This window comes from Salvelinus namaycush, chromosome 5, assembly GCF_016432855.1.
Source record: "Salvelinus namaycush isolate Seneca chromosome 5, SaNama_1.0, whole genome shotgun sequence".
NCBI lineage: Eukaryota > Metazoa > Chordata > Actinopteri > Salmoniformes > Salmonidae > Salvelinus > Salvelinus namaycush.
The window spans coordinates 7332221-7356733 of record NC_052311.1 but is presented as its reverse complement, the minus strand read 5'-3'; the positions used below and the strand labels follow the sequence as shown (position 1 = coordinate 7356733).

The window sequence follows — 24513 nt, the reverse complement described above, 5'->3', positions numbered from 1 at the left end:
CTTCAATGCACTGCTGTCATCTCTATCCAATGTTGAACCCTGCCCGATAATCAAACACATATAAACACACATGTATATGATTATTTAATCAACTGCTGTAACATTCCTGATCAGTAGGTAAGTAAATTATCTTTGTCAATTTGACAATATCGATGTGTACTCAAAGCTCTCGCTTGCGTGACGCAAATAGACAGGGATCAGCGCTAAACGAGGCCACGCATTGTCTGGCCCTCCCGCCCTCGGTTGCGAGCGAGCAACGTGATTGGCCCAGGCCTCGGAAAGAGTGCCCGGGGATCCAAATGTACAGGCCGCATTTATCTTAGTGTCGAAAAATAAACCCAAACAATAACAGACACAACCGAGAAAGGAGACATATCGACGATCCATTTGAAGGAGTCCATAATAAGGTAAAACATTTCGAAACGATTGAAATTGCATATCAAATATAAGACTAGGGCCCAGTCGGCCGTTACGGGCCTTCTACAGCCCATCAAAAAACAACATGGTTGATAATGCCGCATGCGCTAGCTAACATGCTAGGCTAGCTAGTTAATGTCCTTTCGCAATTACAAATGCATCGATAAATGTTTAGCTACTAGCAATGTTGTGAATGTACACGTCGATTGTATTTATTTTGTGGTGTCGATCGCGTTCATTTAGCACCAATCGTTGATGTATGGAGGTTTTATGGAGTTTCAAAACACGCTATCAAACTAGCTAACCAAAATGGCGGAATCAAGGCTAACTAGCTACGGTTGTTGTGGGCGCAACGTTTTATATATACATATACCATAAATAACAGCCACCAAGCACTATACACTGTTCAACGACTTATTACTGTTATATATATCCCTTTCTTTGCAGTATAACAACGATGCGTTTGTGGAATTTCCCCCCAGATGTCGACATCTGCCGCAAAACGTCTGCACAACTCGGAACAAGCTTGCTTAGTTCGTTATTAGCTAGCTGGCTAGCCCGATACAGATAGCTCTCTACCCCACCGCCACCCAATGCATGTGGATGTTTGCAAGTGTTAACACGAACATTTGGCAATCAGGTGGAATTAGTAACACTAACTAGTTGGTTCTGTTCATTTTTATTATTATTTTTAAATAGCGAGGGCTCACTAGCATGCCCCACAGTTGCATAATCCAGGCAGCCATGAAATTGAGCAATGAATGGTGGGCGTGTGTGGGACAGCTCGAACCATTGCATTTGAGAAGCAGGAAAAACAACCGTTATTATATCCGTTCTAGGTCTCTTTCGACCGTCGCATAATAGAAATATGACAGAATATCTCATTATTCAGTCATATTCCATATGAGCTAGGACTGACTCAAATGGCATCAACAAGTGTTAACTAATCAACAGTTTCCACAGTAGCACCAATTAAGTATGTGGTCATATTTTTCCAGACATTAATTTTGTCAAGACAGACACAGCAATGCCTGTAGCTAGAATACGGCAGTTTCAGTATCCATATCATAAAATAGCATACACAGAGGATATCTACTGGATATGTGATGTCATCAGTTTTTCCCACACTTCCTCTTGTGTTCCCTGGATGAAAGATCAATGTTTTCAGTGGCATCTATCTCACAGTTTGTTGTCCATTCTTTGCAGGGTGCTCTCTCCCAATGGAAGGAAGAAACACCAGCAACACACTGTTCTTATTTTAGAGTGCATTGGCATCAAATGTGAAGGTAATACACACTGACAGTAATTCATTTCCAGGGCCTGTCTCTCAGAGTAGGAGTGCTGCTCTAGGATCTGTCCATATAATATTATTCATTATGATCTAAAAGCCAAACTGATCCTAGTTCAGCACTCCTACTCTGAGATACTTTGTGGATACCGGCCCTAATCATCTGACATTCCTGAATTCACATAGTGTGTAATGAGTATTGAACCTCTTGAAAGGATGTGTAGGCCTAACATGAATCATTTTATTTAAGCTTTTTTAAGATCAAAGAGATGGACCACGGCGGAGGGATCCTGGAGCTACACACACAGGAGTTAAAGATGCCTCACACCATGATCATGCAAGACTTTGGTAGGTCAATATAGCCTTGTGATAATGTATACTTTGGGTTCATTAGCCTTCACTTGATAGCCCAATGCCTCATGCAAAGTTAGATGCTGAACACACTACATCAATGTCTTGTGTAGCTGTACCTTTTTTTGGGTGCTTTTCCACTAAGAGGAAAGCCTGGAAATGCCTCAGGCCAAACCAGGGCTGCAGTGGAAAAACATTCCTGTAATAATCTTCCCCCTCTTACTGTTTCCCTGTGCAGTGGCAGGAATGAGGGGTCTGGCCCACATCGACGGGGATCACATTTTGGTGTCTGTGCCTGATGGCATGCTCCTGTCTGACGTCATGACGGACGAAGGCATCCTGCTGGAGCACGGCCTGGAGGTGCAGGGCCTGGAGACGGAGGTGGAGGTGGAAGGCCTGGAGACGGAAGTTGAAGGCTTTGGAGCGGAGGTGGTGGAGATAGAGACACAGATGGTTGAGGGCCTCGAGACGGAGGTGGTTGAAGGCCTGGAGGTCGAGGGCCTGGAGGCGGAGGTGGAAGTCGAGGGCCTGGAGGCGGAGGTGGAAGTCGAGGGCCTGGAGGCGGAGGTGGAAGTCGAGGGCCTGGAGGCGGAGGTGGAAGTCGAGGGCCTGGAGGCGGAGGTGGAAGTCGAGGGCCTGGAGGCGGAGGTGGAAGTCGAGGGCCTGGAGGCGGAGGTGGAAGTCGAGGGCCTGGAGGCGGAGGTGGAAGTCGAGGGCCTGGAGGCGGAGGTGGAAGTCGAGGGCCTTGAGGAAGAGGTGGAGGTCCTAGAGGAATATCTAGAGACTGAGGTGATTGAAGGCCCTGACATCGGACACGAACACTTGCTGGGTTCCGAAGTGGCCATCGAGGAGGCTATAGACTCTCACCATCAACATGTTCTAACCTCAGACCTCATCCAGGGCTCAGTCCACCATCACCACCACCACATGCCAGACCAGCTTTTTGTGGAGCACCAGGAGGAGGAGGACGGTTTGGACCAGGAGGTGTCGGTGGGGGAGGAGGAGACAGTGATCCAGGCCCACGAGGAGCTGCCGGTGGACGTGGAGGCTGTCTCTCTGCAGACTGATGAGGACTACCTCATGATCTCCTGTGAGTCAACTAGCCCTAGAAACAGACTAATGAGGCTTGATTTCATTGAATGATTTGCTATGATCAGTGATATTAGGGCTGTCCCTCTTTCGACCAATGGATTGGTTAATTTTTGAACATGTATTTTTCTATATAGACACACCCTATGTGTTTTAATAAAATCATCTATGTGCATTGAGCTTGTCTGATGCTTAAAGTTTACCATTTGATGCCTTAAGAGGGTGCCAGAGATCTAGATAACCAGAAGGAAAAAAACCTGGCCCAACTATCCTCCCTCTCCTGCTGGCTTTCTGCCATTACTCTCCTGAAGTTTCCGGTAATAGACTACACGAGGAGTCGGCCAACTTTCTCATGTGGAATGCCAATTTATCTTACCATTTCTACCGATCTACGTGACAGTTATGGTTTTCATATTCACATTTTCGTGAAAGTTTAATTGAATTAATAATAACGTCTTCATATCTCAATCATTGTCATGTGGTTAATAAAAATTATATCCAAATCTAAATGAACATGATACAAACCTAAAACGTTACTTCCATTGCCAACTATGTAAAAACAAATACAAATATTACAGCCTGCAGGTAGAAAATATCCTGATTTAAAATATATATTCCCCCCCCCCTATAAATCACATTGGCTACACATGGCCTGTCTGCAACAAACTTGAAACATTGTATCAACTATTAACTTGTGTCCAGCCTGAAGCTAGCACTATCGAACTTGCAACATTGTATAACATTATTCTGGGCCCTCAGTTTCCGCCAGTGAGCTCAGGACAGACACAAGGGATAAGAACCCGTGCTTGACTTGGGCAGGAGCTCACCGGAGCTGAAAACAGGTACCTCAAATGTTCTACCTCTTGAGCTCCTGTTCCTCTTATAGAAAATGAGCTAAAAAGTATTGTTGAGCTCCTGCACCTAAATATAAACAGTAGCAGCACCCAAAATGAGTACCGGAACCTATTACAGTTCAAGTCGAGCACTGATAAGAAGCATATTTTATGGGGTTTTCACTGGATCAGAGAATCAAATTTTTCCCTTTCACACTGAGTGGTTATCAAAGGGAGAGACCTGGAAATATTGTTCAAATACATTGAGGAACTATTGTCATTCTCAATGGATGGAAAAACAGAATTTGTTTGCTTGCTGTTTGAGGTGAAGAAAACATTACATTGAGACGCTCCACAGAACGCTCCAATCAGAAATACTATCAGATCCCCAAATGGGCACATTTATGTCTACATTTGCACGCATGACAGGTAGCCTATGGGCCTACTTCCATGTGTGTGCGTCCTTACTCAACATTTTACAGTAGTGCTCCAAACAAAAGACAATGACTAATTTGACAGAACTCGTAAATGAAATGAAATTAACCAAACATTGTTTCTCACAAGTGTACCAGGCATAGGCTGTGAACTCTGCAATCAACATGTCCACTCTGACACTGACAACAGGAAGACTGGAATAATATTGAATGGATAAAAAAAAATGTCCGTAACCAAATTAACCAACATTGTAGATTAGGAATGAAGGGTAAATGTACGAGTGGTGAAATATGTAAAGGGGAGTTGATAGACACTAACAATCAAACGCAACCAATTCACACAATGAAGTTATGAGACAATGAATGTGCACAAATTGGCGGTAGAGAGACGAATGCTGAAGTCGGCATTTACCGTGATTTGGCCTCAGCAGATGTCAGGGCGTTCATACATTCACTTTGCGGAGCAGTGCAGAGCTGTTGTCAAGGAAGTGAGTTTGTATTTATACAAGGTGTACCGCTTCCCCCTACCGTCAACCAATCATGTCAATGCGGAGCTATTCAGAGCCCTTCTTGTTACAAAATTTAGGGGGCTCATTGACTGTGGTACAGAGCTCGATTTGGCCTTTGGAGGCTACGCAATTGCTTCACACCTTCCGTATGGAGCTTCCGACTACATTTTAGAATCAAGCATAAATTGGCCTTTAGTCTGGAGTCTAGGATGAGTTGGACCGCAGAGTGAAGGAAAAGCATCCAACAAGTGTTCAGCATATGTGGGAACTCCTTCAAGACTGTTGGAAAAGTATTTCAGGTGACTACCTCATGAAGCTGGTTGAGAGAATGCCAAGAGTGTGCAAAGCTGTCATCAAGGCAAAGGGTGGCTACTTTGAAGAATCTCATATATAAAATATTTTGATTTGTTTAACACTTTTTTGGTTACTATGTGATTCCATATGTGTTATTTCATAGTTTTGATCTCTTCACTGTTATTCTACAATGTAGAAAATAGTAAAAAAATAAAGAAAAATTGAATGAATGAGTAGGCGTGTCCAAACTTTTGTCTGGTACTGTATGTGTGTGTGTGTGTGTGTGTGTGTGTGTGTGTATATGTGTATATATATATATATATATATATTAGTGTGTGTGTGTTACTGCTCGACCTAAAACCATCTCGGTCGACCAACAGCCTAACGACCAAGCGACCAGTCGCCTAATTGGGGACAGCCCTAATTTGAATCTATGTTTACAACCGCTGCAAATTAACAGGCTAGAATATATCTGAAGGATTGTTTGTAGACAGTTTCTGAAGTCTGTTTTGAGAGCATATTTCATGAACTCTTCTGATCATTTTTGATTTCCAAGTCCTTGGTATTGTCCTACCCTGCTGCTGGGTAAAAGCTTACTGTCGTTATGTGTCCATCCAGTGGATGGCGTTGTTGAGAAGCTGGACAGAGGAGACACTCCTCTGGAGATCACTACTGTAATCTTAGTGTGTGTGTGTGTGTGTGTCCGTCCATCCAGTGGACGACGTTGGTGAGAAGCTGGACAGAGGAGACACTCCTCTAGAGATCACTACTGAGGTGATGCATGGCGAAGAATCCAACAAGGAGGGGTCCGAGGTCATCAAGGTCTACATCTTCAAAGCAGAGGCTGATGACGATGTGGAGATAGGTGAGTGATACTTCTATCTCGTTCAAAACAACTGGGAACACTCCGACTTCAGTGCGTTCAAGACCACTGGGAATGCAGAAAAAATTTAGCTCCGACTGGGGAATAATCGGTTTGAACGGTCATCCAACTCGGAAACTCTGGCATCTTTCTAGAGCTCCAACTTTCTGATCTGAAGATCACCGACGTCATAATTTGACCTCGGTTATTTCAGAGTTCCCACTTGTCTTGAAAGCGCCATTCTTTCATCAACGAGGCCAACATTTCAAGAGCCACGTGTCAATTGAAACGTGAAGCATCATTTTCATATGCTGAATGGCATCAAACTATTATCTTCTAACGTGAAGTATCAGCTACATGCATGGAAATGATAGTTTAGATGGTAAGTGTTCCCTGGAGGAGCAGAGAGAACATAAGTGCTAGCTATGTTTCCTTCCAATTGGCGACAGATTTTTATGCAAATATTCAAAAATCTGCATAAGAAAATATGTGCATTTTCCCACCAGTGCTAGTTCCAAAACATTTACTTTTTGTATATAAAATCAGTGCGTGATGACGTAGTGCACACAAAATGTACTTTTTCATGTACTGAATAAAAATGTAAAGTTCAATGTTTTTGTATCATTTTCAACTCAACTGATAGTTTTGTCACAAACTGTTGCGTTTTAAATAGCAAATGTGTCTACCCTGGTCTGGGTACAACAGCTCTCAGATACAGTGAGGGTAGGCTAGTCTACATAATGAGATTATTATGGAGAAGAGCCAGATGTAGTTTATTTGTCAAACAGCAGTCAAGCGTCATCATCTCACCAGAATAAGACCCTCGATATTTTATTGAAAAGAGCATCAATGTCACTGCACTTTCAGCACCCTGTGAAGTTCATCACAACTTATTTCATCTGTCGCCTAATAAACTGCACGGATCCCAGTTGTATTGGGAGGTCCACACAACAACACATCGCATGACTCCCAAGTATACTTCCATATAGTTATTATATATCTATATTTGCGCATGAAGGCGTTTTCTCGCATAATTCATTTTACCGTCATACAACGATCCCACCATGTCCAATAATTAACTAATTGTCTGTCAGCATCTATAAAATTGTACCAAAACTTCCCGTTTCCATCACAGCTGTTGCAATTTTTTTTTAAATATATATGTGGGATAACTTTATTTATTTAAAACAGTTATATAGTGCTATTTCTATTTTTTAAATTATATTTCACTAGTCCTGCATGTTGGAGCTCCAAGCCTAACATTTTCAATGTACCCTGCAATCACACCTGCAACCCTGTACATGTGACCATTAAACACTGTGAAACTTTACTAGCATTAAAAACTGTCTGTTGAACACTCTGAAACTCTACTAGCATTAAACTGTCTGTTGAACACTCTGAAACTCTACTAGCATTAAACTGTCTGTTGAACACTCTGAAACTCTACTAGCATTAAACTGTCTGTTGAACACTCTGAAACTCTACTAGCATTAAACTGTCTGTTGAACACTCTGAAACTCTACTAGCATTAAACTGTCTATTGAACACTCTGAAACTCTACTAGCATTAAACTGTCTGTTGAACACTCTGAAACTCTACTAGCATTAAACTGTCTGTTGAACACTCTGAAACTCAACTAGCATTAAAAACTGTGTATTGAAGTGTGGTTACTGTCTTTGTCTGTAGGTGGGACCGAGGTGGTGTCTGAGAGTGACTTCCATAACGGCCACCATGCTGTGTTGGAGTCTGGGGGAGGAGGCAGACATGGCCGGGGGGAGTCTGGGGGAGGGGGCAGACATGGCCGGGGGGAGAGGATGGTCTACATGGCTGTGAAGGACCACGCCCAGTCAGACCACGCCCAGTCAGAGGAAGATATCAGTGAGTAAACACTCTTCTTTAAAAAAATAACTCCCCGTCTGTGAAGGCTTGTTAGTGGAACCCTTCATTTCATCTGTCCAATCATGTGATCAAACACGCCTGGGTAGGTTCATTATTCTTCATTTTTTCCCCTCTCCAACAAACAGCTTTCACAGGTGCCGTTCAGAAGGATTTGAAGAGGGCTTTGTGCAAATCAACAGTGTTTGTGCATGTTCTGTACATGTGTCTGTGTCGCTCTGTTTTCCAGACCTGGCCGACGTGGCTGAGCAGATGTAGGTGGTTGAGGAGGAGGGTAAGGGTTGTTACTGAATCTGTCTGTGTGTTTACAGATGTGTCAGACATGGCAGAGCAGGTGTACATGGAGGTGATTGTAGGAGAGGAGGAGACCTCTGCAGTCCAGGAGAACCAGCTAAATGACTCTCCAAACAGCAAGATGTTAGCCCCTGTCTCCTGGGCTGCTGCCTACGGTAAGGAATAAGGATTTGTGTGATCAACTGGTTTTATATTCATTAATAACAATATTCCTTCATCTGGATATAACACACACACAACTATGGACTCTATTTTAACAAACCTAACGCAATGGTAAGTCCAAGCGCTGGCGGTAGCACTGGAGGTAGCCCTGGAGGTAGCGCTATAGGTTCGCGGGGAGGGTCAGAAGTATTTTAGCTCTTTTCACAACCAAAAATGTACGTCACAGTGCTGGCGGTTGTATGAAAGGGCTGGGGTTTGATGAATAAACAAATTGTGGCTTTTGTCGGGGCTTGGCCCCTCACTTGCCAATCGTAACATGCTCCATGGCTAAATATGTGGTTGTGTATTTACTATCTTTTATGTATTGCCTTGGAATCAACTCCAATTCCAATGTTAGTTTGTTTTATAGTTTGTTAAACAGCTTACAGAAACAAAATAACAAAATATAGACCTATCCCGTCTTTGCTGAATATGTTGGCTCAAACCTGTTTGCAGTCCACATTGTTCTAGGTAATTGCATGGCTTTAATGTGGAAAGATATACATACAATCAGCACTGAAATATTGGCTAGGCCTACATAAATTGCATTAGGACTGAGCATGGACATGCCATGTCAACAAGCATGATTAAATTAATTATTATTTTAGGCTTAAAAAGAGAGTGAATAATTGTAATACAATTCGAAAGAAAACAACTTGTTTTTAAATAAGCTAAATGTCTAAACACACTTACAGGCACCATAATTGCTTCCTGTGGGAATATAATTTTTAAACAACGCAGGCTCTGGTTTTACGCACATCCAGACTGTTCACAGCAGTCTGAGAGAATGTCCCCTCACCCGTTATACTGCTTCCAAATATGTTTTATATACATTTTGGAACCATCTTACAGATCGCAGTCACACTTTTCCAGAAGTGCATTGCATGAGTGCCACGGACGTCCTCACCATTAAACCAGGACACTGAATCATTCTAATAAGTTTGCTTGTTTTTGTTTAATTTTATTAAAACCAATCTGTTTTTCAACAACAATAAATCCATGTAAAATGTAATGATATCATAAAATCTGTTGAACCAGCCAAATTGCTGTTGAACCAGCCTTCGTTATAGTAGGCTGAGGGTAAGAGTAGCCTACAGAGGACTTGGGTTTAAAAATAAATAAAAATGAAACTGGAAAACAATTTGTTACAGGAAAATAACTTCTAAATATGAGGTTGGCCGGTATTCACAGAGGTTCTCATCTCTTGTTTCACGATGGACGTCGAAACCCGTTGCCCTGAGTCTTACTATACTTGTGTTGACTTTTTGGGGACCAACAGTTGGCCAACAGCTGAATTTAGTTGGTTTACTATTCTTGTGAGGACTTCTGGTACTCACAAGTATAGTAAAACGTGTACACGGGGGCACACACAGACCTTTCAGGAGTAGTGCTTGTTTTAGTATTTGCTAAACCTTATTTCTCCTCCCCTGCTGTTTATATGTATACTGAACAAAAATATAAACGCAACATGTAAAGTGTTGGTCTCATGTTTCATGAGCTGAAAATAAAGATCCCTGAAATTTCTCTCTAATTCTGTGCACACATTGTTTACATCCCTGTTAGTGAGCATGTCTCCTTTGCCAAGATAATCCATCCACCTGACAGGTGTGGCATATCAAGAAGCTGATTAAACAGCATGCGCATTACACAGGTGCATCTTGTGCTGGGGACAATAAAATGCCACACTAGAATGTACAGTTTTGTCACACAACACAATTCCACAGATGTCTCAAGTTTTGAGGAAGAGTGCAATTAACATGCTGACTGCAGTGATGTCCACCGGAGGTTTTGCCAGAGAATTGAATGTAAATTGCTCTACCATACCTCCAATGTTGTTTTAGAGAATTTGACAGTACGTCTGACCGACCTCAAAAGCGCAGACCACGTGTAACCACGCCAGCCAGGACCTCCACATCCGGCTTCTTCACCTGTGGATGGTCTGAAACGAGCCACCCAGACAAGCTGATGAAACTGTGGGTTTGCACAACCGAAGAATGTCTGCACAAACTGTCAGAAACAGTCTCCGGGAGGTCTACGTTCTCCGCCTCCATCACCTCATGTTTCAGCATGATAACGCATGGCCCCATGTCGCAAGGATCTGTACACACCACCATAAGGCAGGTGGTGGTCACACCAGGTACTGACTGGTTTTGTGATCCAAGGCCCTACCTTTTTGTTTTTAGGTATCTGTGACCAATAGATGCATATCTGTATTCCCAGTCATATGAGATCCATAGATTAGGGCCTAATTAATTAACAGATTTCCTTATGAACTGTAACTCTGTAAAATCTTAGAAATTGTTTTATGTTGCGTTTTTGTTCAGTGTAAATAAGTCTTTCTCCTCTGCTGTGTAATTGAATTTAAAGGGCTTTATTGGCATGGGGAACATGTGTTTACATTGCCAAAGCAAGTGAAATATAAAATAAACTAAAGTGAAATAAACAATAAAATGAACAGCAAACATTACACTCACAGAAGTTTCAGAGGAATAGACCCATTTTAGATGTCATTATGGCTATATACAGTGTTGTAACGATGTGCAAATTGTTAAAGTACAAAAGGGAAAATACATCGAAATATGGGTTGCCTTTGTGATGGCACACGGTGGTATTTCACCCAGTAGATATGGGAGTTGAGCAAATTGGGTTTGTTTTCAAATTATTTATGGGTCTGTTATCTGAGGGAAAATGTGTCTCTAATATGGTCATACATTTGGCAGGAGGTTAGGAAGTGCAGCTCAGTTTCCACCTCATTTTCTGGGCAGTGTGCACATAGCCTGTCTTCTCTTGAGAGCCATGTCTGCCTACTGTGGCCTCTCTCAATAGCAAGGCTATGCTCACTGAGTCTGTACATAGTCGAGGCTTTTCTTAATTTGGGTTCAATCACAGTGGTCAGGTATTCTGCCACTGTTTACTCTCTGTTTAGGGCCAAATAGCATTCTAATTTGCTCAGGTTTTTTTATTAATTACTTGACACATTGGAAAGAATTATCCTTTTGTTTTCTCATGATTTGGTCGGGTCCAATTGTGTTGCTGGTCTCCAGGTTCATCTCTCTGTAGGTGATGGCTTTGTTATGGAAGGTTTGGGAGTCCCCTTCCTTTTAGGTGGTTGTAGAATTTAACGTCTCTTTTGTGGATTTTGATAATGAGCAGGTATCGTCCTAATTCTGCTCTGCATGCATTATTTGGTGTTGTACGTTGTACACCAAGGATATGTTTGCAAAATTCTGCATGCAGAGTCTCAATTTGGTGTTTCTCGTTTTGTGAATTCTTGGATGGTGAGCGGACCCCAGACCTCACAACCATAAAGGGCAATGGGTTCTATAACTGATTTAAGTATTTTTTAGCTAGATGGTATGTTGAATTTTATGTTCCTTTTGATGGCGTAGAAGGCCCTTCTTGTCTCTCAGATCGTTCACAGCTTTGTGGAAGTTACCTGTGGCGCTGATGTTTAGGCCGAGGTATGTATCGTTTTTTTGTGTGCTCTAGGTCAACGGTGTCAAAATGGAATTTGTATTTGTGGGCCTGGCAACTGGACTTTTTTTGGAACACCATTATTTTTGTCTTACTGAGATTTACTGTCAGGGCCCAGGTCCGACAAAATTAGTGCAGAAGATCTAGGTGCTGCTGTTTGCCCTCCTTGGTTGGGGACAGAAGCACCAGATCATCAGCAAACGGTAGACATTCGACTTTAGATTCTAGTAGGTTGAGGCTGGGTGTTGCAGACTGTTCTAGTGCCCTCGCCAATTTGTTGATATACATGTTGAAGAGGGTGGGGCTTAATGTGTTTTATATGTAGATAAGTCTGTTTCTCCTGCTGTTTAAATGTAGATAACAACAGTGTGGACACAGTGAAGAATGGAGGGACCAGGCCATACCTTCAGATCAGAGACGGTCAGGGCACCAACAGAGCCCTCAAACAGAAGATCAAGAAGAAGAAGAGGAATGGCGAGACACGGCAGTGCCAGACCGGTACAGACATTACATTATCACGGCAGTGCCAGACCGGTACAGACATTACATTATCACGGCAGTGCCAGACCGGTACAGACATTACATTATCACGGCAGTGCCAGACCGGTACAGACATTACATTATCACGGCAGTGCCAGACCGGTACAGACATTACATTATCACGGCAGTGCCAGACCGGTACAGACATTACATTATCACGGCAGTGCCAGACCGGTACAGACATTACATTATCACGGCAGTGCCAGACCGGTACAGACATTACATTATCACGGCAGTGCCAGACCCGTACAGACATTACATTATCACGGCAGTGCCAGACCCGTACAGACAGACATTACATTATTACGGCAGTGCCAGACCGGTACAGACATTACATTATCACGGCAGTGCCAGACATTACATTATCACGGCAGTGCCAGACCGCTACAGACAGACATTACATTATCACGGCAGTGCCAGACCGCTACAGACAGACATTACATTATCACGGCAGTGCCAGACCGCTACAGACAGACATTACATTATCACGGCAGTGCCAGACCGCTGCAGACAGACATTACATTATCACGGCAGTGCCAGACCGCTACAGACAGACATTACATTATCACGGCAGTGCCAGACCGGTACAGACAGACATTACATTATCACGGCAGTGCCAGACCGCTACAGACAGACATTACATTATCCCGGCAGTGCCAGACATGGCATTATCACGGCAGTGTCAGACCGGTACAGACATTACATTATCACGGCAGTGCCAGACCGGTACAGACATTACATTATCACGGCAGTGCCAGACCCGTACAGACAGACATTACATTATCACGGCAGTGCCAGACCCGTACAGACATTACATTATCACGGCAGTGCCAGACCCGTACAGACAGACATTACATTATCCCTTCGTCTGACATGAGCTCAAAGAACATACAACTAGTTATGTCTCCTTAATATATAAAATGATCAGAGGGTTGAAAACATGGCGGAGATTCCCTGTGGCTTCCTTTTTGTTTCTTGAAATTCTGCTCTTAGACCTTGTGTGAGTTTTGATCTGCTCCTCAGTAATATACACTACATGGTAAAAAGTATGTGGACACCTGCTAGACAAACATCTCATTCTAAAATCATGGGCATTAATATGGTGTTGGTCCCCCCCTTTGCTGCTGTAACAGCCTCCACTCGTCTGGGAAGGCTTTCCACTAGATGTTGGAGCATTGCTGCGGGGACTTGCTTTCATTCAACCACGAGCATTGGTGAGGTCGGGCACTGATGCTGGGCGATTAGGCCTGGCTCTAAGTCGGCGTTCCAATTTATCCCAAAGGTGTTCAATGGGGTTGAGGTCAGGGCTCTGTGCAGGCCAGACAAGTTTTTCCACACTGATCTCGACAGACCATTTCTGTATGGACCTCGCTTTGTGCACGGCAATGGTAGCGTTCTCGGGTAGGTAGCGTTCTCCTGGCATCCGCCACATTTGTTTGTTGGACTGCCAGATGGAGCATGATTCATCACGCCAGAGAACGTGTTTCCACTGCTCCAGAGTCCAATGGCGGCGAGCTTTACACCGCTCCGACGCTTGGCATTGCGCATGGTGATCTTAGGTTTGTGTACGGCTGCTCGGCCATGGAAACCCATTTCATGAAGCTCCCAACGAACAGTTCTTGTGCTGACGTTGCTTCCAGAGGCATTTTTATTATTATTGTTATTTATTTCACTTTATTTAACCAGGTAGGACAGTTGAGAACAAGTTCTCATTTATACCTGCGACCTTGACAAGATAAAGCAAAGCAGTGCTACTAAAACAACCCCACAGAGTTGCACATGGGATAAACAAACGTACAGTCAATAACACAATAGACTTCTTTTCTATGTACAGTGTGTGCAAATGTAGTAAGATTAGGGAGGTAAGGCAATAAATAGGGAATAGAGGCGAAATAGTTACAATTTAGCATTAACACTGGAGTGATAGATGTGCAGATGATGAATTGCAAGTAGAGATACTGGGGTGCAAAAGAGCAACAACAACAAAAAAATAGTAACAATATGGGGATGAGGTAGATTGGTGTGCTATTTACAGATGGGCTGTGTACAGGTACATCGGTAAGCTGCTCTGACAGCTGATGCTTAAAGATAGAGAGTGAGATGTAAGTCTCTAGCTTCAGTTTATTTATTTATTTATTGCAATTCGTTCCAGTCATTAGCAGCAGAGAACTGGAAGGAGGTGGCCAAAGGAAATGTTGGCTTTGGGGGTGACCAGTGCAATATACCTGCTGGAGCTTGTGCTACGTGTTGGTGTTGCTATGGTGACCAGTGAGCTGAGATAAGGCGGGGCTTTACCTAGCAAAGACTTATAGATGACCTGGAGCCAGTGGGCTTGGCGACGAATATGTAGCGAGGGCCAGCTAACGACAGTATACAGGTCGCAGTGGTGGGTAGTATATGGGGCTTTGGTGACAAAACGGATGGCACTGTGATAGACTACATCCAGTTTGCTGAGTAGTGTTGGAGGCTATTTTGAAAATGACATCGCCGAAGTCAAGGATCTGTAGGATAGTCATTTTTACGAGGGTATGTTTGGCAGCATGCGTGAAGGAGGCTTTGTTGCGAAATAGGAAGCCGATTCTAGATTTAATTTTGGATTGGAGATGCTTAATGTGAGTCTGGAAGGAGAGTTTACAGTCTAACCAGACACCTAGGTATTTGTAGTTGTCCACATATTCTAAGTCAGAACTGTCCAGAGTAGTGATGCTAGTCGGGCGGGTGCGGGCAGCGATCGGTTGAAGAGCATGCATTTAGTTTTACTTGCATTTAAAAGCAGTTGGAGGCCACGGAAGGAGAGTTGTATGGCATTGAAGCTTGTTTGGAGGTTAGTTAACACAGTGTCCAAAGAAGGGCCAGATGTATACAGAATTGTGTCGTCTGAGTAGAGGTGGATCAAAGAATCACCCGCAGCAAAAGCGAAATCGTTGATATATACAGAGAAAAGAGTCGGCCAGAGAATTTAACCCTGTGGCACCCCCATAGACTGCCAGAGGTCCGGACAACGATTTGACACACTGAACTCTGAGAAGTAGTTGGTGAACCAGGCATGGCAGTCATTTGAGAAACCAAGGCTATTGAGTCTGCCGATAAGAATGTGATGATTGACAGAGTCGAAGCCTTGGCCAGGTCGAAGAAGACGGCTGCACAGTACTGTCTTTAATCGATGGTGGTTATGATATCGTTTAGGACCTTGAGCGTGGCTGAGGTGCACCCATGACCAGCAGGGAAACCAGATTGCGTAGTGAAGAAGGTACGGTGGGATTCGAAATGGTCGGTGATCTGTTTGTTAACTTGGCTTTCGAAGATTTTAGAAAGGCAGGGCAGGATGGATAATGGTCTGTAACAGTTTGGGTCAAGAGTGTCTCCCCCTTTGAAGAGAGGGATGACCGCGGCAGCTTTCCAATCTTTTGGGATCTCAGATGATATGAGAGGTTGAACATGCTAGTAATTGGGGTTGCAACAATTTCGGCGGATCATTTTTAGAAAGAGAGGGTCCAGATTGTCTAGCCCAGCTGATTTGTAGGGATCCAGATTTTGCAGCTCTTTCAGAACATCAGCGTTCTGGATTTGGGTGAAGGAGATGCGGGGGGGGGGGGGGCTTGGGCAAGTTTCTGTGTGGGGTGCAGAGCAGTTGGCCTGGGTAGGGGTAGCCAGGTGGAAAGCATGGCCAGCCGTAGAAAAATGCTTATTGAAATGATCGATTATCGTGGATTTATTGATGGTGACAGTGTTTCTTAGCCTCAGTGCAGTGGGCAGCTGGGAGGAGGTGCTCTTATTCTCCATGGACTTTACAATGTCCGAAAACCTTTTGGAATTAGTGCTACAGGATGCAAATTTCTGTTTGAAAAGGCTAGCCTTAGCTTTCCTAACTGACTCTGTATATTGGTTCCTGACTTCCCTGAAAAGTTGCATATCGTGGATGCTATTCGATGCTAATGCAGTACGCCACAGGATGTTTTTGTGCTGGTCAAGGGCAGTCAAGTCTGGGGAGAACCAAGGGCTATATCTGTTCTTAGATCTACATTCTGTACTTTTAAAGAGCAACCAGGCATCCTCTACTGACGGGATGAGGTCAATATCCTTCCATGATACATGGGTCAGGTCGATTAGAAATGCCTGCTTGCTGAAGTGTTTTAGGGATTGTTTGACAGTGATGCGGGGTGGTCAATTGACTGCGAACCCATTACGGATGCAGGCAATGAGGCAGGGATCGCTAAGATCCTGGTTAAAGACAACAGAGGTATATTTAGAGGGCAAGTTGGTCAGGATGATATCTATGAGGGTGCCCATGGTTACGGATTTTGGGTTGTACCTGATAGGTTCCTTGATCATTTGTGTGAGATAGAGGGCATCTAGCTTAGATTGTAGGAAGGCCGGGGTGTTAAGCATATCCCAGTGTAGGTCACCTAACAGTCCGAACTCTGAAGATAGATGGGGGGCAATCAATTCACATATGGTGTCCATGGCACAGCTGGGGGCTGAGGGGGGTCTATAACAAGAGGCGACGGTGAGAGACTTATTTCTGGAAAGGTGGGTTTTTAAAAGTAGAAGCTTGAATTGTTTGGTACAGACCTGGATAGTAAGACAGAACTCTGCAGGCTTTCTCTGCAGTAGATTGCATCTCCGCCCCCTTTGGCAGTTCTATCTTGTTGGAAAATGCTGTCGTGGGGGATGGAAATTTCAGAATTTTTAGTGGCCTTCCTAAGCCAGGATTCAGACACGGCTAGAACATCAAGGTTTGCGGAGTGTGCTAAAGCAGTGAATAAAACAAACTTGGGGAGGAGGCTTCTGATGTATGAATGCATGAAACATGCATGGAACAAAGGCTTTTACGGTTACAGAAGTCAACAAATGAGAGCGCCTTGGGAATAGCTGTGGAGCTGGGGACTACAGGGCCTGGGTTAACCTCTACATCAGCAGAGGAGGAGTAGGATAAAGGTATGGCTAAAGGCTATAAGAACTGGTTGTCTAGTGTGTTGGGGACAGATAATAAAAGGAGCAGATTTCTGGCTGTGGTAGAATAGATTCAGGGCATGATGTACAGACAAGGGTATGGTAGGATGTGAGTACAGTGGAGGCAAACCTAGGCATTGAGTGACAATGAGAGCGGTTGCGTCTCTGGAGGTGCCAGTTGAGGTCTCCGCATGTATGGAGAGTGCGACAAATGAACTATCTTAGGCATTTAGGGCGGGGCTGGTGCTCTACAGTGAAATAATACAATAATAACTAACCTAAACAGAAGTAGACCAGGCATATTGACTTTGGGGAGAGGCATGTGTAGCCGAGTGATCATAGGGTCCAATGAGCAGCAATAGGGGAGTCAGGGAGCCGTTCGGTAGCCGCTACTACGCTAGGCGAGCTGGAGGCACAGCGATTCAGAAGGCTAGCAGGCCATAGCCAGCAGATGGGTCTTCGGCGACGTCGCAATGAAGAAGCCTGTTGAAACCACCTCGGACGATTATGTCGGCAGACCAGTCGTGACGGATCGGCGGGGCTCCGTGTCAGCAATAAAGGGTCCAGGCCAATTGGCGAAAGAGGTATTGTAGCCCAAGAATTAGCTGGTAGACCTCTACGGCTAGCCGGGAGATGGGCCTAGCTCAAGGCTAGCTCAAGGCTAACTGGTGCTTGCTTCGGGACAGAGGCATTAGCCAGGAGTAGCCACTCGGATTGCAGCTAGCTGTGATGATCCGGTGTAATGGTCCTGAGCTTGCGGTAGGAATCCGAAGATGGGGTAGAGAAAAAGCAGTCCGATATGCTCTGGGTTGATATTGTGCTGTGCAGACTGTCGGGTATTGACCGAGCTGAGGCTGGCTGGTGTCCGAGTTAACAGTGAAGACTGCTAGCAGTGGCTAACTGACTACTAGCTAGTTAGCTGGCTAGCTTCTGAAGGGGGTTCCGGTTCTAAAGTATAAAAATAGCATATCCGTACCATATTGGGTGAGGCGGGTTATAGGAGAGTATATTCTGTCCGTAGATGGAAAGTGAGATTCAAATATATGAAAAAAAAATAGGAATACAACTATATACACGGGACAAGACAAAACACACGTCCGACTGCTACGCCATCTTGGAACATACATTTTGGAACTCTGTAGCAAGTGTTGCAACCGAGGACAGACAAAGTTTTTGCGTTTCAGCACTCGGCGGTCCCATTCTGTGAGCTTGTGAGGCCTACCACTTCGCGACGGGGACATTTTTGCTCCTAAATGTTTCAATTTCACAATAACCACACTTCCAGTTGACCGGGGCAGCTCTAGCAGGACGAAATTACTTGTCGGAAAGGTGGCATCCTACGATGGTGCCACGTTGAAAGTCACTGAGCTCTTCAATAAGGCTGTTCTACTGCCAATGTTTGTCTGTGGAGATTGCTTGGCTGTGTGCTCAAATTTATACACCATTCAGCAATGGGTGTGGCTGAAATAGACGAATCCACTAATTTGAAGCGGTGTCCACATACTTTTGGCCATGTTGTATATCTTTGCTCTGTCTCTTCAGCTGTGGTCATATGTTCTTAATTGGCTCACCTGGATAATTAAATACATCTCCCCTCTGTCTCATCCCAGCTGTGATCATCGGTCCAGACGGCATGCCCCTGACCGTCTACCCCTGTCACATCTGTGGTAAGAAGTTCAGGTCACAAGGCTTCCTCAAGTGTCACATGAAGAACCATCCTGACCACCACGTTAAGAAGTACCAGTGTACCGACTGTGACTTCACCACCAACAAGAAGGTCTCTGTCGTCTCTCATATCTCTGATGTTCCCGTCATTGGACTTTTTCTCTTATTACTCTCCTCTTTTCTTCTCCCCTTCATTCTCTCTATTCTTTTATGTTATTTAAGCAATAGTGCCTTAGAACCCGGGAATTATCAGACGAGGGATGTTCTGAGGCCCAAGACGAAGCCAAGGGCCAGGATACTGCCTTGGAGGGAGTTGTCCCTCGATAATTCCCGGGTTCGAGGGCATTATAACTTTTTGTAAAATGGTTGCAAACATATATTTATTCATTAAAATATGATGGACATTTTAGAATTAAAAACATTATTTTAACGAGTACATTTTGTTTTTGCATTCTGAAGTTTATACCCAAGTGTACTGGTCATTAGTTATTTTCTCATGTTTTGACCCTGTCGCTAATGCTAATCATTCTATTCATTCGATGTTGCTATGCCAGTTGACCTTGCTATGCTAAACAAATCATTGGCATGTAGCTAGCTAGCAGAGAGTCAATGAAGATGAGACAAGCACTTCAGTAAATAATGATTCAATAAATGTCCAATAGAATTCATGGATTTCTGAGTGTTTGGTTTCCATGGTGAATTATTAGTTTCAGGTTCATTCTTGGGCTAGCTAGCCTATTGGCAGGGGAGAGATCCCCCCCAACTGTTGCAAACCAAATAGTAGCATGGAAAAAATCGTGTTTTTTTTTCCCCCAGAGGGAAATTAAGTTGATGAATTTCCTGCCTCGTCTGCTGGACAGTGGAATTATGAGATTAATACGTCATGGTATTTTGCTTGAGTTGTTGTCTCAACTCCTGCATATCAGCCAATCAGGATCCAGACAACCCGTTTTATAATATTACGTTGTAACTCCTCCCTGTTAAGTGTGTTGCTCTTGTGACATGTCTGTAAAATGCACTATAAATATATTCTGTTTTATTTTTGAAGGTCAACTTCCACAACCACCTGGAGTCCCACAAGCTACTGGTCCATCACAGAGACAGAACCTCTTCCCCAGACTACCCAGAATACAACAGGACCACCCCAGAGTACCCAGAATACAACAGGACCACCCCAGAGTACCCAGAATACAACAGGACCACCCCAGAGTACACAGAATACAACAGGACCACCCCAGAGTACACAGAGTACACCCGGCGTTACCACGAAGACAGCCAGCTAGGGTCTAACAAGCTGATCCTGAGGGACAAGGAGTCCAAACTGCACCACTGTAAGTACTGTGACTATGAGACTGCAGAGCAGGGGCTCCTTAACCGCCACCTATTGGCCGTTCACAGTAGGAATTTCGCCCACGTGTGCGTGGAGTGCGCTAAAGGCTTCCGTCACCCGTCAGAGCTCAAGAAGCACATGCGGACCCACACAGGCGAGAAGCCGTACTGCTGCCCGCACTGTGACTTTCGCTGTGCAGACCAGTCCAACCTAAAGACTCACATCAAGAGCAAGCACGGTGCCGACCTGCCTTTTAAGTGTGGCCACTGCCCCCAGGCCTACGCAGACGAGGGGGAGCTGCAGCGGCACACAGAGATGGTGCAGGGACACAAGACCCACCAGTGTCCCCACTGTGAACACAAGAGCACCAACTCCTCTGATCTAAAACGACACATTATATCTGTTCACACCAAAGACTTCCCTCACCAGTGTGACGTGTGTGAGAAGGGCTTCCACCGGCCCTCTGAGCTGAAGAAACACTCCGAGACGCACAAGGGCAGCAAGGTGCACCAGTGCAGGCACTGTAACTTCACGACCTCTGACCCTTTCACCCTCAGCAGACACATCCTGTCCGTTCACACCAAGGACCTCCCCTTTAAGTGTAAACGCTGCCGGCGAGGGTTCCGCCAGTCCGCGGAGCTGAAGAAACACATGAAGACCCACAGCGGGAGGAAGGTGTACCAGTGTCAGTACTGCGAGTACAACAGCCCGGACGCTTCAGGATTCAAACGCCACGTGATCTCGATCCACACCAAGGAATACCCCCACTGCTGTGACTACTGTTGTAAAGGCTTTAGAAGGCCCTCGGAGAAGAGTCAGCACATAGCCAGACATCACAAAGATATGCTGATGGAACGTTGTTAATACAATGTTGACACAACGTTACCCGGACAGACAGACTGACACACTCACTCCTTAGTCTATGTAGACCTTTTTCACACCACGAAGGGGGAACACATTTAGGCAGTTGATAAGGATGGAATGGTACATTTAGACTGCTAGCGATGATAACATTCTGACTGCTTCTCTTTTTCTACTGGTTGTATAGAGTAGGAATCGGTCTCACCAGACCCCCCCATTCCCTCTCCCCCAGGTGTAATCAAACTAAGCATGTGGTGGAAGTTGGTGAAGTTTAAAACCAGTGTATATGTTGTCAGTGGGGCGCCTGTCACTCTTTCTGTATTTATTTATCTGCAGAGAGAGGATTCACCATATGATGACATTTTTTTTTTCAGGGTCTCAAAATATGTCTGTGTATACCTGTTGAATTTCTGGGAGAAAGAAATGGACAGAAGGACGGCGTCCTCTAATATAGGATGTGGTTATGTGAGATCGTCATTCAGGCCTGTTCTTCTCTATCTCACCAGACTGTATCTGGATCAAACTAGTGGATCAAACTAGGATGTGGTTATGTGAGATCGTCATTCAGGCCTGTTCTTCTCTATCTCACCAGACTGTATCTGGATCAAACTAGTGGATCAAACTAGTGGATCAAACTAGTGCATCAAACTAGTGCATACTGGAGAGCTGCAAGGCTCTGCTACCGACTAGTATCTTCAAACCTGGGTTCAAATCATTTTAGAACTATTTCTTATACCTTTAGCATTTCCTTTATCCTGCCTAGAGTGGACTTTTGCGAATCGGTTGGTTCCGTTGTGCCAGGCAAGCCCAGCGACGGTATGTATTTGAAATGATTACAAATAGTTTTTGAACCCAGGTCTAAGTATCCTCCCAATAACCTGGTTTATACCCTAATACCATTTGTTTTAAAGGCAATCTGAATCACAATCATGTCATTATGAGCCTGTGGGCCCTGTTTGGGTGGTCCACCTCTGAGGTCAGAGTGGAACAATGTTTACACAAGCACCTTAACCTATGAGCTACGAAACCAACTCATTTTTTAAAACAAATAGAACTTTGTTTTGTTTCTTAACAGTGCCAATTTATTATTAATTAAACTTGTTTAATGTTTTGGTGTTTGGTGGACAGATGGTTCTGTATGTTTGGTAAAAACTTTGGCAGTTGTCACCACTGTTTTTTGACCTTGTGAATGCCACTGTAAGTTGTGTATATGATGTGTATGTGTCTTCACATAGAACACAGATGTGGTCACACACAAGCCAACCATCCGATGGTCATGTCTTATGTTCTGTTTCTCCTCATGCACTGAGCTCTGCTAAAACAGACATCTGAAAAGTAAAGTGATTTTAAGTCTCAAACATATGCCGTGTAAAGAGATTGTGTGTTTGATTCAGTAGAAAGCACTTTAACTATTGTTTTGTTCATTTGACATGTACGGTGTATAATATATATTCCCTGAATGAGACAATATGAGTGTTGGAAAAGGGTTGTGGGTATTTCAGGGCCCGGAGTGGGACGGTAGCGGACAGTATTCATCTAAATGTATTATCAATAGAAAGCTGTCTAATGAACTCTTCTGTTTTGATATCTGATAGGTAATTGGTTGGTCTTTCTGTTGAGATTTCTGCTCACTGGTGTCCAGCAACCCCACAGTCACTTAAGTACAATGGTGGAGAGATTGTCGTTGGAGTATTAAAGTGTGCACATAGTAGGCTGGCCATGAAATGAATTGTGTAAAAAAAAATGTATGCATTTTCTAGATTTTTTTTGGTTGTCTAATTTTTGTCTGATTGTTCAGAAACTACTGGTGAGGAGCAACCAAAATAAACAATTATCTTTTTAGTTTTTGCTGTTTTTTTGGGGGGAGGGGGGGCATTTAGAGCCTCAAAGACTAGTGAGTAGTGCATGACGAGGGAATAGAATGTCTCCTCTTGCTCAATCATCACCACAAGATGGCGGTCTAACTCCATGGAAAATTCAAACGTTATTTCAAGCTTTACCGATAAGGTCTTACTCAGTTGAATAGTATGACAACTCACATAAATGATCATATAAAATACCTAGTAATTAACTTAGGTCAAGAGTGGGTTACCATATTGAAAATGGGGAAGGAGTACTTATCCAATAAATGTCCCAAATGGCACCCTATTCCCCATATAGTGCACTACTTTTTACTAGAGCTCTAAGGGCCTTGTTAAAAAGTAGTGCACTACATGGGGAATATGGTTCCATTTGGGACAGACTATATGTGATGCCACCATGCTGCTCCATCTAAGAGACAGAACTTATGGAACTGTGATGAAGTGATGTCTGCACTTGTGTGCTCCTCTCCTTCCATGAATTAGGCTGGCCTACTTGATGTAGCCCAGAGCATCCCTTCTAACATACATCAGGATTGATTCTCCAGGCAAGATTGTTTAAATGAACCCTGAGACGGAGCGCTCACCCTGGCTTGTATTCCAAAAGGCACCATATTCCCTACATAGGGATATAGTATATATATAAGTGCTATATGTATATAGCACTTACGTGTTGACCAGAGCCCTATGGGTTGTATAGGGGACACGGTGCCTTTTGGAATGCTCACACTGACTGTATGTCCACTGGTAGACTTTAACCCAGACGGAGAGGGTGGACGCTGGGGGGCGTTAGTCCTGTAGTTGAGAAGATGCAGCCTGGGCTTCAAGTAGGCCAGCCTAATTAATATTCGAAGGGATGCTCTGGACTACATCAAGTTGGCCAGCCTAATTAATATTAGAAGGGATGCTCTGGACTACATCAAGTTGGCCAGCCTAATTAATATTAGAAGTGATGCTCTGGACTACATCAAGTAGGCCAGCCTAATTAATATTAGAAGGGATGCTCTGGACTACATCAAGTAGGGCAGCCTAATTAATATTAGAAGGGATGCTCTGGACTACATCAAGTAGGCCAGCCTAATTAATATTAGAAGGGATGCTCTGGACTACATCAAGTAGGCCAGCCTAATTAATATTCTGTGGAAGGGATGCTCTGGACTACATCAAGTTGGCCAGCCTAATTAATATTAGAAGTGATGCTCTGGACTACATCAAGTAGGCCAGCCTAATTAATATTAGAAGGGATGCTCTGGACTACATCAAGTTGGCCAGCCTAATTAATATTCTGTGGAAGGGATGCTCTGGACTACATCAAGTAGGCCAGCCTAATTAATATTCTGTGGAAGGGATGCTCTGGACTACA

General features: G+C 44.1%; 2 protein-coding genes across 2 annotated transcripts in view; one reads left to right on the top strand and one right to left on the bottom strand.

Moving 5' to 3' along the window:
* Positions 1 to 24513, bottom strand: part of LOC120047900 (BTB/POZ domain-containing protein KCTD16-like) — a 908275-nt gene that overhangs the window by 152998 nt on the left and 730764 nt on the right. The gene's annotated exons all lie outside the window — the stretch shown is intronic.
* On the top strand, positions 201 to 23133 carry LOC120047820 (zinc finger protein 711-like). Its single transcript, XM_038993360.1, has 12 exons — positions 201 to 407; positions 1624 to 1703; positions 1956 to 2053; positions 2295 to 3146; positions 5931 to 6080; positions 7764 to 7821; positions 7873 to 7955; positions 8285 to 8422; positions 10312 to 10605; positions 12300 to 12440; positions 19046 to 19212; positions 20149 to 23133. The coding sequence occupies exons 3-12, from the start codon at positions 1975 to 1977 to the stop codon at positions 21292 to 21294; spliced, it is 3108 nt and encodes a 1035-aa protein (XP_038849288.1). The 5' UTR covers positions 201 to 407; positions 1624 to 1703; positions 1956 to 1974; the 3' UTR covers positions 21295 to 23133.

Excerpts from the sequence above, each read along its gene's own strand:
- LOC120047820 (XM_038993360.1), top strand. The coding sequence starts at position 1,975 with ATGGACCACGGCGGAGGGATCCTGGAGCTACACACACAGGAGTTAAAG. Across the intron at positions 2,054-2,294 it reads CATGATCATGCAAGACTTTG|TGGCAGGAATGAGGGGTCTG; the intron begins GTAGGTCAATAT and ends TTCCCTGTGCAG. Across the intron at positions 7,822-7,872 it reads GGCCACCATGCTGTGTTGGA|ACATGGCCGGGGGGAGAGGA; the intron begins GTCTGGGGGAGG and ends GGGAGGGGGCAG.